We start from the raw sequence: 16,418 nt of genomic DNA on the forward strand, positions 1-16,418 counted from the left end.
GAGGAACATTGTATTGCATTGTCAAGTTACACTCGAATTTTCGCCTAGAAAATATCTTATAGCTGACTTGATTAAAGTACAAGGTGGCCTCCGAGTACAGACTGCTTTTAATTACACAAGAATTGTTGCCAGTCACGAGCAGATACAACAACAAATATACACTGAAGAGTCAAAGAAACTGGTACACCTGCGTGATACCGGATAGGGTCCACGCAAGCACTCAGAAGTGCCGCAACACAACGTGGCACGGCCTCGACTAATGTCTGAAGTGGTGCTGGAGGTGACACCATGAATCCTGCAGGGCTGTCCATAAATCTGTAGGAGCACGAGGGGTGGAGAAATCTTCTGCACAGCACGTTGCAAGGCATCCCAGATATGCTCAATAATGTTCATGTCTGGGGAGTTTGGTGGCCAGCGGAAGCGTTTAAAACTCAGGAGTGTTCCTGGAGCTACTCGGTAGCAATTCTGGACGTTTGGGGTGTCGCATTGTCCTGTTGGAATTGCTCAAGCCAGTCGGAATGCACAATGGACATAAATGGATGCCAGTGACAGGACAGGATGTTTACGTACGTGTCACGTGTCAGAGTCGTATCTAGACGTATCAGGGGCCCCATGTCACTTCAAGTGCACATGCCCCACATCATTACAGGTCCTCCACCAGCCTGAACAGTCCCCTGCTGACATACAGGCTCCATGCATTCATGAGGTTGTTTTCATACCCTGTAAGAGGTATGTGCTGCCTGCGATATGTAAGCTATAAGAGAATCTGAGACCAAAGAGCAGTGTTGACTGCAGTACGAACTGTGTAGCAGTAGCAGTAAGTTGTTTCTAGCGAGCAGTCGCCTGTCTGCGCTTGTCAGTCCAGTCTGGTATATCATGTTGGCTGGGCCGGTCGCGGTGCAGCGATGCCGGAGCCTGAGTATTATTGTATAAGGTAAAAAGCAGCCTCGCGCATATCTAGTAATGTTATGTGAAGTCCCATGTAAATCTTTTAAAATGTCCTAATAATAATCTTCGTGATATAAAGTAATTTCTAACAAACATTCATTTCAATTTAAAGAATTTACTAATTTCTTCAATCCATGATCATTCCTATTGTTGCAAAAGAAAAATCAGTTGCTTCCTTTCATAAATGACAAATCTATCGGCCAGCATTGCACAGAGCTGTCCCGGAAAAATTTTATATAAGAGCAGACATATTCGCCGTTTTTATTGAGGTAAGAATTTTTCCTTTTTTATTCAGAATGATATTACAGGGCCATGACGCAGCGCTGCTGTCGTCCAAATTCTACCAGGTTACTGAATTTATTTTTTATTACGAGGTTTAGGAATTTTTCTGCTTCGAGCTTACATTAAATGGGAAACAAATTTTGTGTGGAGGTTAAATGTGAATGAATTTCTGTAGGGAGGTTATAAATGGGAACCAATTTTGTTCTGAGGTTACACTAAAATTAGAATCGCTATCCATAATAATTATTAATTACAATTTTTTTGTGGGGAGGTTACAACCCGTACACGTCCATCTGCTCGATAAAATTTGAAACGAGACTCGCCCGACCAGGCAACATGTCTCCAGTCATCAACAGTCCAATGACGACGTTGACTGGCCCAGGCGAGGCGTAAAGCTCTGTGTCGTGCAGTCATCAAGGGTACATGAGTGGGCCTTCGGCTCCGAAAGCCCATGTCGATGATGCTTCATTGAATGGTTCCACGCTGACTCGTTTTGATGGCCTAGCATTGAAATCTGCAGCAAATTTGCGGAAGGGCTTGACTTCTGTCGCGTTGAACGATTCTCTTCAGTCGACGTTCATCCCGTTCTTGCGGGATCTTTTTTCGGACGCAGCGATGTCGGAGATTTGATGTTTTACCGGATTCCTGCTATTCACGGTACACTCGTGAAATGGTCGTACGGGAAAGTCCCCACTTCATCGCTACCTCGGAGATGCTGTGCGACAAATATAACACCACGTTCAAACTCACTTAAATCTTGATAATCTGCCATTCCAGCAGCAGTAACCGATCTAACAACTGCGTCAGACAGTTGTTTTCTTATATAGGCGTTGCCGACCGCAGCGCCTTTCTCTGTCTGTTTAAATATCTCTGTATTTGAATACGCGTGCCTATACCAGTTGCTTTGGCGCTTCAGTGTATTTCATCCATCCTGGGAATCGAGAATCTCAACAATTTTTGCCTGTTTTCTGTAGAGATACTGGCAAGATATCGGTCCAGGGAATTCGAAGCCCCGTCGGAGGTTCGAGTCCTCCCTCAGGCATGGGTGTGTGTGTGTCGTTCTTAGCATAAGTTAGTTTAAGTAGTGTGTAAGTCTAGGGTCCGATTACCTCCGCAGTTTGGTCCCTTAGAAATTCACACACATTTGAACATTTTTGGAATTCGAAGACCGAATCAAAGTCTCTACAGTAGTTCCTCGGACTACAGAGGACATAAAAAAAGAAGTGAGCAGGGACTTCAGTTTATATACATAGATATAGAAGATTTAATAAAATATTTTTTATTTAGTTACTATATCATTACTACGACTTACATTTTATGTTTCCTTGCGGTAACGTTTGTCTATTATGGTTTTGACGGATGATGAATGCAATGTATGTTCTAATGGCAGAAAGATATTTTCATGTGATACAATTTAACAATTTTCAGGATTTTGTTTTACTTGTTTCTTATCAGGTTTGATGATACTACGTCAAAGGGGAGTACCCTATGGGTTTTGCTGAGTGAGTTCGCGAGTGTCAAAATCAGTGACATGAATGGCCGTATGATTTGATTACATTGACTTATGAGCTTAAACTTTCTACACCACAAAGGGACCATAGACCTTGACGACATAATTTTGAAGTTTGTACGCCAACCTGTTTACAAGAAAAAAGAGTCTTCACAGACAGACAAACACACAGACGGATAAAAAAATGACAATTTTTTTCCGTGACATTACCAGCTTTTCGATTTTTTCATGTATCTCTACTGTCAAACTTTGCTTCTTGCTGAATTTCATGACTCCATGTCAACCGGAAGTATCCTACAGATTTTGATGAGTGTGTTTGAGAGTTTCAAAATATGTGGCGGAAACAGTCAGATCTTTTGATCGAACTGACTTAGGATCTTAAATGTTTCAGACCACCAAAGGATCATAGACTTTAGTATGCGACATAAATATGAACTTGATATGTCAACCTATTCCAGAGGAAAAGGGGTCTTAACAGACGGATAGACAAAGAGACTGATAAAAAATAATAAAAAATATTCTTTTCGTGTGATTAAGTACATATTAAAATTTTTCCGATTTTTTTCCTTTACTTGTAATGTGAAACTGTGCGTCTTCGGGCAAATTTCACTATTCTAGGTCAACAGGTAGTACCCTATAGATTTTGATGAGTGAGTTTCCGAGTATCAAAATATGGGCGTACATTTTAACTGAAATGACTTAGAAGCCTAAAATTTTTACAAGTCCACGAGACCATAGACCTTTCGGACACAGAGCATCTCTTATGGATAAAAACAAATAAAGAAAGTAAATAAAAAGCATGAACCAACACTAGGCTGGTGTCAGCAGTCAGAGCTGAGGTTGGCTGTGCTCACCTGGTGCTACCTCATTGAAGCTGGGAGGTTCCAGCGCTGGTCCCGGGGGCCCTGGAGGACCCTGCAAGCCAGGCGCTCCGGGTTCACCTGCAACATGTCCGATGTGTCATTCCAGTACGCTGTACAAGAGAACAAATCATTCAGTAAGAGATAATGACAGTTTAACATTAAGTGGTCAGTGTGTTCCTCCAGTCGAGCCGAAGAAGTATCATATATCTGTCACTGCGAATCATCTGCAGTTTCAAACTTATTGGAAGTTCTATCTTCAGTCTACATCGAAAGGTAAGGAAAGAATGCGTATTCTGGTCGCAGCCCAACACGCTCCAGCTCACTACTTGAAGAACATACCGAGGTAACCTAAATGAAGCAATTCATTTTCCATAATGAGCACCAGAGCAAATATCGTGTCACACTTAGCGTCTCGATCTGACGCAACATCGGCGGCTTGCGTATCAGTTTCTCAACATATATAGAACCCAATACGTTGTCCTCGATGGTGAGTATTCATTGGCGGTGAGGGTATCATCTGGAGTGCCCCAGTGAAGTGTGGTAGGTCCGCTGTTGTTTTCTATCTACAAAAATGATCTTTTGGATAGGGTGGACAACAATGTGCGGCTGTTTGCTGATGATGCTGTGGTGTACGGGAAGGTGTCGTCGTTGAGTGACTGTAGGAGGATACAAAATGACTTGGACAGGATTTGTGATTGGTGTAAAGAATGGTAGCTAACTCTAAATATAGATAAATGTAAATTAATGCAGATGAATAGGAAAAAGAATCCCGTAATGTCTGAATACTCCATTAGTAGTGTAGCGCTTGACACAGTCACGTGGATTAAGTATTTGGGCGTAACATTGCAGAGCGATATGAAGTGGGACAAGCACGTAATGGCAGTTGTGGGGAAGGCGGATAGTCGTCTTCGGTTCATTGGTAGAATTTTGGGAAGATGTGGTTCATCTGTAAAGGAGACTGCTTATAAAACACTAATACGACCTATTCTTGAGTACTGCTCGAGCGTTTGGGATCCCTATCATGTCGGATTGAGAGAGGACATAAAAGCAATTCAGAGGCGGGCTGCTAGATTTGTTACTGGTAGGTTTGATCATCACGCGAGTGTTATGGAAATGCTTCAGGAACTCGGGTGGGAGTCTCTGGAGGAAAGGAGACGTTCTTTCCGTGAATCGCTACTGAGGAAATTTAGAGAACCAGCATTTGAGGCTGACTGCAGTACAATTCTATTGCCGCCAACTTATATTTCGCGGAAAGACCACAAAGATAAGATAAGAGAGATTAGGGCTCGTACAGAGGCATATAGGCAGTCATTTTTCCCTTCTTCTGTTTGGGAGTGGAAAAGGGAGAGAAGATGCTAGTTGTGGTACCAGGTACCCTCCGCCACGCACCGTATAGTGGATTGCGGAGTATGTATGTAGATGTAGATGTAGTTAGGCTACTCCCATTTGAAGGGCTTATTTCAATAGCGGTACAAGTCCATTTTTGTTCATTCTGAGATACAGACTCCTAAAGTTAAATGAGCGCGGAAAAATCTGCAGTTGAGATACCAGAAATATTCGAGTATATATACTTGAGTGTTTCTGGTATCTCAACTGCAGGTTTTTCAGCACTCATTTAACTTTAGGACTCTGTAGCTCAGAAAGAACAAAAATGCCCTTGTACTACTTTGAAATAAGCCCTTCATTTATTATCACATAGGCGAATGAACCGAGTTTCAGATCATTCTACGAGAGAACAATCTCAGATAGTCACCGGAAATCGAACCCCCAGACTTACACGTCAGTAGCTAGCAACACTAACGCCTAGGACACGGAGACGATGAAGCATAACAGCTCTGACCGTGTTCATAATGACCATGACCAACGGCGCAAAAGCAGAATCGTCCTTGATAAATGGCAAGGGACGTGCCTCAGACTGCACTAATTTTAAACGTACGACACACAAGACGTACTTGTGACTTGGATGTGACAGCGATAAGCGTCCGTATTTACAGCTCTGTCAAGACGTAACCTGGCATGATGATACAGTTCAGTTAGATCTCACGGAAAGATTCGCGTGTGACTCCGACCACAAGAAGTAATGGAACATTGTCAAAACGCAAATCACGTAGGTGGGTCTTCAATGGAATGTGCTTGCACATCTAACAACTGTTTTTGCTGATCATTTTATGGCACATTTATTCAATGTATGTTTTATTTTGGCAGACACTTCGTGAATATGTTCTCTTTTTTAAGCTGTGACACCTGCATTATGTAACTATGTGTAATATATTTAGACGATGATTTCGTTTATAGAAGAATAATCATGCCCAACATTGTGGTACTGGCCTTGAAAGCAGCCAAAGACAAATGACCGAACTTTTATTTAAAAAGTAGGGAAAATCGGAGCGGAACATGATACTTAATGTCTAACAATTATTGTAAAATAAAGGAACACAATAAGTAACTTCTTAAAGAAATAAAAATATCACCTTGTAGCATAACTTAACGTCCCTTATTTGGAAATCAGTGAAAACTGAATGTTATTTTTAATATTTTTTCAAAGAAATGCTTCCATATTTCCCTTTCTGACTCACCCACGTGGCAGAAAGGGGTAAGGCAACTTTGTTGTGAAATTATTGCATAAACGTTGAAATTATTGGGAATATCATCTTAAAGTAAGGAAAATTGAATCTTAAAAATTCGTAAACAATAAGAAAATATTGTAATGTCATTTTAAAAAATGTATAATTATTTTTAATGCTTAATACCAAGTTACTGTTACTGTTACTTCATTGAATTCCATCGCTCATGCAGCATTCTGGCTTGCGAATAGACAATACAGGATACATAGTACTAACTCCTAAAATCCAGTCCTGCCCAGCTAGCCACGTTTCTTTGTCAAATCTGTGTGGTAAGCCAATTCTTTCTGCAAATGGATAGGCTAATGATCAGACAATGAGCTGTTTCATCGTTGGCCTAAAGAGTCTGTTTTCCATTGACTACACTATGCTAACAGCTCGTATTCTTGTTCTGTAGTGAACACATTTTTAAATTTTCCATCTGATTTGCTAACTTCATAGTTGGTATTATTCTTAACTTGACGAACATATCTTTCCAACGTTGGTTTGGATACATCAAACTCCTTAGATGCCTCAAAATCTCCCATTTCAGCACATACAACTGCTTAAACTACCATTTCCATCGAATTAACGACCCAGTGCTGTCTATCATTCTTTCTAATGTAAGTTAACACCATTTGGAAAAAATAGGGGAAAAAAAGAAATACCAGGGGCGTTCAATAAGTAATGCAACAATTTTGTTCTCGGCCAGTTTCGGTTGAAAAAATGCGGAAATGTGGGACATCGCCGAATATTACCGCTTCAGTCCCTGTAGTTTCATGAAGTTCCGATAGGTGACCGCGCGATACGCAACCGGTGAAGTGGCGTCTGTAACGAAGGGGCGTTCGAAGCAGAGAGCTGTCATTGAGTTTCTTTTGGAGGAAAACCAGAGCATCACACATATTCATAGGCATTTGCAGAATGTCTAAGGAGACCTAGCAGTGAACGAAAGCCCGACGGGTTGTTGGGTGAGGCGTCTGTCACCATTGCAATAACATCGCGCAAACCTGCCCGAGGTCCTGCATATCGGCCGGCCGCACACAGTTGAGACTCCTGGAATGTTGGATGATGATGAAGATGTTTAGTTTGTGGGGCGCGGTCTTCAGCGACCGTACAAAGTCCCAATTTTTACAGAGTCCAATTTTTACACAGTTCAATCTAGCCGCTGTCGCGAATGATGATGATGAAATGGTGAGGACAACACAAACACCCAGTAACTGGGGCAGAGAAAATCCGCAATCCGGCCGGAACTCGAATCCGGAACCCCGTGATCCAGAGGTAGCAACGTTAGCCACTTTTTTCATTTTGTCCGTTATTGTTCGTTGTATTTGGTCGTAGAGGATGTGACATTACATCCGTTGAAGTTCGTTGGTGACACTTCCACTCAGGTTTTTTATTACAGAGACCAGCCAGCTCTCTCCGAGCACGCTGAGCTACCGTCCCGGCTATGGAAATGAGGGTGTGGCAACATTGGCCAGGAAGCCCCATCTGGGGAAGTTCGGCTGTCAAGAGCAAGTCTTTCATTTGACGGCACACTGGGTCACTTGTGCGCCGGTGATGAGGATGGAATGATGATGAGGACAACAGAACACCCAGTCTGCGAACGGAGAAAATCTCCAACCCGGCCGGGAATCGAACCCGGGCCCACTTGCATGGGAGACGAGTACGTTACCACCCAGCTACCCACTAGGCCACGAGCTGCGGACTGGGATGTTGGAACGTGCGGACACACTCATTCGAGGTAATCGGCGGATCACAGTCAAACGGCTCGATGTTTACCTGTACGTCTCTGTTGGTAGTGTTGACACACTCGTCCACCAAATGTGTGTGCACGCTAGGTTCCTCGCCGCGTAACAGAAGTCCATAAAGAGCAATAAAGGAACACCTTGCGCGTTACGAGGCTGATCGTGACTTTTTGTTGTTGAACATCGTCATCAAACTCAATTGAACTGTTTATCCTCATCTCTCACTTTCAGACTTCCAGATGTTTGGCCGAGGAAGGCTGTACTCCGCAGCAATCAGTACGTGAATGATGGGGAGGATGGCTCCGACACGGACCAGTAGAGTGTACATGCGGGCATACGGACCTTCCCAGTAAGGTAGGATAACGCTGTCGCTTTGAAAGGAGATTGCGTTTAAAAATAGGATTTTGTAGCCAAAAGAATGGGGAATAATGTGATGTGTTGGAATCCTGAATAAAACTACCCTTCTCTCAGAAAAACAAATGTGTTGCGTTAGTTATTCGTAAACGATTTGAAATCAACTTGCATCGAAGAATGACTGGGCAGAACGAAACACTACTCCCTACTTCCCCATCCTGTTCCGCCCGAAGAGTACATTTCAGGTTGTGAGGGTACTGGTGTGTAGTATCTGTAAGTGGTTGTTCTTTGGAGGGCGACAATGCCCTGTGGCGCAGAGAGTCGAAAGCAGAGGCAGTTGTTGAGAGGCTGTGGAAGGTGTAGGCTGTGTGAGCCAAAGGCGGTTGCGTAGCGAAGGATTTATCTCTGTGTTTAACAGTAGTGGCACACAGTTTGAATAATAGTGTGTTTATGTTTGTGCAGTGTGATAAAGGAAATAAATTAAATTTTACCAGTTCTTAATGCGTCTCCATCAGTTAGTACCACACCATTGCATTTAACAATAACGAAGTCTTGATATACACGGCCAACTACAACAAGAGGATTGTAACACAATAATAATTAATTAACCCTTATAATCTCCAAGGAGGCGGGAACTTATAAGGTTAACAATTTTTATGGGCAATAACAACCGAAGCATTTAAACGTATTATATTACTGAAGTATAGAATTCCCAGATGTAGCACGTTTTACATCCACCAGTGTAACTACATAAATCAAGCAGTCTATACTGCCTCTCTCACATAATAGGTGTTCATGTGCGATGTTCTACGCACTTCATGTACACTGCCATCTACGGCATGACAGTACGCCTCATTTTTGGGTAAGCTGTGACGAGTGATTTGGTCGCATAGATCCCATGACGAATATAAGGGCAGACGTACATGTTACCTGGTCGTGTGACCCGTACGTGACGCGGTAAGGAAACTATATAAGCAGAAAAAAGTCGAATATGGTATCATTTTAGCGATGATATGGGCAACAATCCACTGACGTAAGCGACTCTGACTAAGCATAGACTGTTATGGCTCGGCGCCTGGGAACGAGTCTCTAGGAAACGGTGATGCTGGTCGGTTGTTCGCACGCTACTGTCGTGAGCATTTATGGAAAAGGTCTGAAGAACTCTGAAACCACTAGCAGGCGACGAGGTGCTGAACATACACACCTCATCACAGAACATGGCCGTCGGGGACTTGCTGTTATAAAGAAATAATAGCAGTGATGTACAGCAGATCTGACAGCAGAGTACAATGCAGGTGCCGACTTAAGTGTTTCGGAGTAAACTCTTCAGCGAACTTAGCTGAACATGGGTTTTCGTAGCAGTCTAAACCTACCAGTTCCTATGTCAACCCACTGACAGTGCTGTGCGGAGTAGTCACACGGTCTTGGGCGCCTTGCCACGGTTCGTACAGCTTCCACTGCCGGAGGTTCGAATCCTTAGCAGTTAAGCCCCATAAGATTTCACACACATTTATGTGTATTTTTTTCAGTTTTCCTCTCTTTTGCAATTTTCTACTTTTTTTGTTTCGGCCAGCCAAGGACCACGTTACTTCAACCGTGCCTTTTCCTGCACTTTACACTGTGGAGAAGAGGAGCTTGTGGCACAGCTTGACTAGAAGAAGGGATCGGTTGGTAGGACATGTTCTGAGACATCGAGGGATCACCAATTTAGTATTGGAGAGCAGCGTGGAGGGTAAAAATCGTAGAGGGAGACCAAGAGATGGATACACTAAGCAGATTCAGAAGGATGTAGGCTACAGTGGGTACTGGGAGATGAAGAAGCTTGCACAGGATAGAGTAGCATGGAGAGCTGCATCAGACGTGTCAGGACTGAAGACCACAACAACAACAACACTGTGTCCATTACTCTCACATTCGTTTTTTGTGAGCCTGCTTTTTTTCTTCATTACGCCTTGTCAGTTTTTAGCTTTACCTTTTACTGGAAAGGATGATGTGTTTCAAGTTTCTGCTACAGAAGATCATAGTCCTAGATGTCTTCATGTGTACCATCGCTTCTTGAAGATTCCGCTCAACCTTAACGAACCTGGCACCCTTGTTTTTCCGTCTAGAAAATATACACAAATCCGCCTAGTCAGTCTATTTGGGCCCATTCGTCCCAGAGCGAAGCTATGTCACTACATTATTGCAATGTCGACATAAGGTGGCCGCAATGAAAACATTTCACCACCGAGATTGGGTCAGGTCGAAACACAACTCGGTGTTTCTGGCGAGCCAGGTAGCAGACTTCAGCGTAAAGTACTGGGTCAGAGCAGCGAAACAGGGTCACGTTACCCTCCTTACATGACGAAAGAGACTAAGGCGAATGCAACAAACGGTACCAAGAGCTTTTACGAACCAGATCTATGCTATAACAAATTCGTTAACCAAGCACAGCAGAAGGAAAACCTCTGGTACCTTCGCAATGGCAAGCCCTATGCGGTCATGACGAATGAAGTTGCGTAAACATTAGCCACTATTTCGTTCCATAAATACCCTATGAGTTTAGCTCATACGGCAGTCGGTCAGAGCGATCGATGGCGTACATGACGTTCGCACTCGATTCCCTGATTGCAGGGAAGTGACTTCTTGCACAAGTTGTAACGTTATTTTAAAGAAATAAACTTTACGATTACGTTGAACGAAAGTCTGAATTGTGGAACGGATACACAACTCGATTTATTATGTAGCGTGTTGTAAGTGGTGTGCTTACTCTGTGTTATTGTTGGCAAAAACTTTATACGAACTGATTGGGCAAAGCAACTCCAAATACCAATAAAGAAATACAGTCACTGCAAAATACATTCAGCCCATTTGGCACTGAATCCACTGGCCCTGTTCAAAATGACAACTTTGGTCCCTGTGCACATAACAAATAAATTAAAATGTCTTAACCCTAAGGCAGCAACGGTGTAACACGATATATTCTGGTCTGTCACGAAAACAATATAAATATACTAGCTACTGGCTCAGCGATGTGCAGTGCTAGCTGTAATACTTTGAAATGCACATGAAATTGTTTTGGTTGATAAATGAAAACATTTATGAAAAATCCAATTTTTTTGAAAAACATATGACCTGGACACGGAGGCCGTACTGATTGTAGTGAATTACTAACACTGAGCTTTTTTAGCAAAATTATATTGCAAGTTAAGTTTTGCTTTTCAAAAACATTTGAAAAATTAAGTTATATTGGTTGGAATAATATATCGTATTTACTAACTGATCCACAAACAATGATATTTACACAGCAAGTATTATCTAACCTCACTAAACCGGCATAAATGCAAATCATCAAATTATATATAGTTCTGTTAACAAATCATAGAAAAATTACAAAAGAGAAATATCTAACTAGCCTTTTTATCAAATCAGCTTACGTACGTTCTGGGGTTACTCAACAATTACAAATTATCAGCCAACTCATCAACACTAACGCGCTGGCAAAACAAAAATCAGAATTGTTTAACATTTTAACCTTGCTTGCAGGTAGTCTTCTGCTTCCATGTTCAACAATATTGACATACCTACCTCAATCTAACACATGGTGGCTTCACACAGCACACCGCAAAAACTGCCTACTCCATCGTCTTTCGCTCACAGGCAACAACCTACAACATGCGCCCAGCGCACTCTCTTGCTCCAACACTACAATCTCAGACCAGAAGCAGTATCTTTGACTCTGCGTCGTGCAGTCAGCGATTCGCTTTATAAAGCCTATCAGAGACATACATCGTTTATAGTATGCTAGTTTCATTTTAATTTACTTTAATACTCTTATCACACTCGGGCGCCACTCACAAGTGCGCCCCGGTAGACACCTTTCAAAGTCTGTTGTAGATTTCCTGCGCAGTACACGCAACATCAGCCACTACTAGTAGAGATGGCTACCGCGACATAATCACCATTTGCAGAGTTTAACACCACAGTCTGCCATTGTCGCAGATGGGAGGACCTGGAGGTCTTCCCTTCCCACCAGGATCAGGACACCAGCGTTTCTGAGATTCCGGCGGACTGAGTAGGGCCCACTTGGACGGCAGGCCCATATTGTTGAATTTCACAGCTACTCGACAACCGTCGTCGCGGTACGACGGATGACGAAGAAGGGTGGTGAGCGGGAGGAGACAGAGCACCTCCCAAGTCAGAGTGTGGAAGTTCAATACACGCGCCGCCGTCAGTCACTGCCGCAGTCTGGCGATACAGCCCGTGCCGGGGCCACCGCAAGCGGCGAACCTCTTGTGCAGCAGTGTGGGTCGAAGTGTGCGGTGTCAGCCGCCTTGAGCGGCTGGAGGCCGCTTACGAGGCGTTTCCTCATCACGTATTGACAGACGATGCCAAGCACGAGTCAAAACGCTACCTGTACTTTTATGGAAATAAATAACTAATTCCGAATCTTCTTTCACTGCGCCTACCAGCGACCACAGGTCACTACCATCCTTCCTATGAAAACTGGCAAGGCGCGAACTGGGAGAGTGCTGTAATGACGCATTCCGACGCAGAGACATACAATAACTTAAAGGCTGCGCCAAAGATTAAATTGAGAGGCATGTAGATTATAATCTTTGTAATGTTCACATTGGATTCTGTTTTGTTTCATACTCCAAGAAGGAGCTAAGGGACACTTTCGATTGTTGCCTTGTGGAGGATGGACGTAATTTTTGGAGTGTGCGGAAAGGCAGCCATATAGTTAGTAATTATGGTTTGTGCGACGAGCACAGCAAGTCTTATTGTGTTGTGAATAAAAAATAGTGAGAAGTATCTAAGTTTTACGAGAATTATTTAAAGTGACGTAGCATTGTATTCCTTGGTTTCCATCGTCTTCGTGAAGTGAACCGATGCCGACTCAGGAAGATACACGCGGTCAACAAAGAGAAGAACACCGATGGTGACTAATGAATTAATATTGTGGCAGGAGGACTAATTCTACGTCTAAGGTGAGAACTCTGATCAAATCAACAATGACGTAGAATTCAAAATGTAATTAATCGGAATGGTAAATTATATTACAGGTAAAATTTCACGCAGCACTGAATTTGTCCGCATTCAAGCCGGTCAATACAGTCCGTGAAAAAAAAAAGCCTTTCAAACATTCTAAATTTACAGTTCCATATCCATAATTTTTCCTCTTTTCAAAAAACCAATAAATTTAATTTTTTTTATTTATTTCGCCACAGTGCCTCCTGACACAGTACTAACTCTACTTACGGTGTCCTAATAGTCACAACTTGCAGTAGTAAACAATCCTTTTTCACATCGTGTTGTCACATGCAATAACAATTTTTCGTTTTGCCGTCTTCTACACTCTCTTGTCTGTTTTACTGGGACTGAGTTCGTGTTTAAGGTCTGTTTCCCGTTGGCTTCTTACTTCTTGTTCAGACCTTTCCTGTTCGGAGCGAGACATTCTACTGCACACAGTGTCTCTGGACAAAAGACTGCAAAATCATGTCTGGGCTTTGCGTTAAACGACGTGGAGCGTTTGGCCGTAAACAATTCTAGTCGGATGGAATCCACGTCCATCTTGTTGATCCTTGATCTGAAAATTTCTTTTTCGGCGATATCAGTGTTGTCCACTCTCCCAGGCCCCTGAACTTTTCTGCCCACTTGATTTTTCACTGATCTACATTTAGCGTTTGGTTGATGAATGATATAGACGCATTTCTCTGTTGGACTCAAAGGTTGTGAGTTGTTTGATTTGTTCTGTGGCTGTGCCTAGAAAATCAGAAAAGATCGCATCTACGGAAGTTAAGCAGAAGCAGTCGATGTCTGGTCTGTTCTCATGTAGCCTTGTTACGCCGTTCTTGAGCCCTTCATGACGTAGTTTATGTGCAACTCCTGGACGATTTTGGTGTTGAAGATAAAGGTGAAACACCACTTCCTTTCCAAAAATCTATCGTTATGTTTTTGGAATCTAATATATCTCCTCTAGAATTCAGCATTTGCTGGTTAGTCCCTTCTTTTCTGTTATCTGATTCAATTCCTCTCATGAATTGGAGTAATATGTTTCTGTCATCTGAGTCGTAGACTTTATTGAAATCAACAAATATCTCAATGAACTTCTCGTTTGTAGACTGCAGATGTAAAAGAACAGATGCAAGGTTGATGACTTTCAAGGCACAAGAGCGACTTTATCTCGATATTCTCCCTGTTGTAAGCCAAGTTGTTTACCTTCCAAGGTCTGAAGGGCTTTAGAGAGGAACTTGTGTGTTGTCGAGATGAGTGACACGCCATAGTAGTTTTTCTCGTCATATTTGACGTCTACATTATTATTAGGGTGACTGACATTATGAGTACATTAATCATCATAGTCATTATCATTTTATTATTTGTCTTTTTCATTGACGTTTAGTCGTTATGTAATTAATTTACGTTGACCTTCGTTTGTAGAAGTTTAAGCGCCTCCATCATCATCGTCATCTTCAATAACAACAACAACAACGACGAAAACAACGAAAACAAAAACAGCATTACTAGTAAAATGTCCTAAGATGACAAAACATAACAAATTTCTACATCTGACGATAGGGAATTTATTGTTGCACGAAATTTTTTTATTCTGGGATCTCTACACAAATAGAAGATGTGCTCCCTGCTGTAGACTCACCCCTGTCTCCTTTGGCGCCGTCCTTGCCGTCAGCTCCTGGTATCCCCGGGGTGCCGTCCAAGCCCGGCGCTCCCTGGTCGCCTTTCGGTCCTACAGGACCCTGAGGCCCAGGAGGTCCCTGCAAAAACAACGCCGCAGATGAAGAAACGTGGTTTAGCTAGCTGTCAGCAGCAACACGTATGTATGTGATCGCGCTTGGGACTGGAGCATAAAAGAGTTCAGAGCGAACTGCGTATCAAATGCTTAAACTGTTTATAGTTCAGTGTCTGAGATGAGGACTCAGTATTGTTGCTGCGTCATCTCAGCAGAATGTGCACTTTATGGGTGGTCTCAAGGCAGTGGCCAATAGTAGCCGCGTCGAAACATAAGGTTTTTTTTTTTTTTTTTTACAGAGATAAGAGTCGCCACTGCCATTGTGGCTTGGGCGAATTGCAAACGGGGAGAATTTTTGTGAGTAGGAGAACTGGGGATGAAGACACTTGTCTCTGTATCAGATGTCCAAATCTATGCCAAGTCACCTCACAAATGAAAAATGCAGAACGGTATCCACCGCCTGGAAGGGACAAAGGCACGTTCCTTGCCACCGACTCAGGACTTGAACTGAATGCTAGGTGTTGGAGTAGCTGCAAACATAGTCATGCAAGGTGCAGGTTTCAGCATGCATCTCGCAGCCTGGCCCGTACAGTACGCAGCTGACGATAACCCAAAAGTCCTGCCTGGTCGTGCCATGTGGGAACTTCCTCGCTAGCCAGTCGCATTCCCAGCCTGCCGGGTTGCGCACTGAAGTTACTAGCCGAACCAGGCTGTTGCCTCTCCTACGTAGCTTTCTGAGTCCTATGTGACTGTGTGAGTCACTTTTACGCCACCTCATCCACTTATTTCTTCCAGCCAGTTACAGCTATTCACATAGGTACTTTATGTTTACAGGAGTCCGCCTTTGTGCAAAATCACACTGACAACCCATTGAAGGCCATGTAACACCAAATTTACTCCACGCTGTTCCTCTGCTTTCTCCGTCACTCAAACTGATAGTTTAAATATACAGGATATTTCAAAACTCAGCTCCAACTCAGCATATAACAGGAAGAAAAGAAGTCTAGTAAATATGGGCTCTGAAATGCATACCTCAGGAGCTACGAGCACCTCTTCATCTTCAATACTGTAAAACACATCTCTTCTATTGCAAGCTCTTTGCTTTCCACGTTTTGAGATGAAGTATTATTGACCGAAACAAGAAAAAACTTCTTTTGAACTTGGGATCTAAAGCGCACTCCTGAACAGTTATGATCACGTCTTGATCTTCGCTAGTATGACCGACATCTCTTTGGTTGAACAAGTCGTCATAGCTCTTAAGGTATGCAATTTAGAATCCATGTTCACTTGACATTTTTCTTGTTTTGGTCCATTCTATCTCCTCTCAAATTATGGAAAGCAAAGAGCTTGCAGTAGAAGAGATATAATTTACCGTGTCGAAGACAA

At 42.8% G+C, this 16,418-nt stretch overlaps 1 protein-coding gene across 2 annotated transcripts in view; it reads right to left on the reverse strand.

Annotated features, from left to right (window-relative positions):
• LOC126473196 (collagen alpha-1(XVIII) chain-like) overlaps positions 1 to 16,418 on the reverse strand; it is a 646,928-nt gene that overhangs the window by 82,065 nt on the left and 548,445 nt on the right. For both annotated transcript variants that reach the window (XM_050100092.1, XM_050100091.1), the window contains exons 16-17: positions 14,940 to 15,057; positions 3,595 to 3,681 (exon numbers count right to left, since the gene is read on the reverse strand). In XM_050100092.1, the coding sequence (XP_049956049.1) occupies positions 3,595 to 3,681; positions 14,940 to 15,057 (205 nt within the window). The remainder of the gene's footprint in view (positions 1 to 3,594; positions 3,682 to 14,939; positions 15,058 to 16,418) is intronic.

Source organism: Schistocerca serialis, chromosome 4 (assembly GCF_023864345.2).
Source record: "Schistocerca serialis cubense isolate TAMUIC-IGC-003099 chromosome 4, iqSchSeri2.2, whole genome shotgun sequence".
In the NCBI taxonomy this organism is placed as follows: domain Eukaryota; kingdom Metazoa; phylum Arthropoda; class Insecta; order Orthoptera; family Acrididae; genus Schistocerca; species Schistocerca serialis.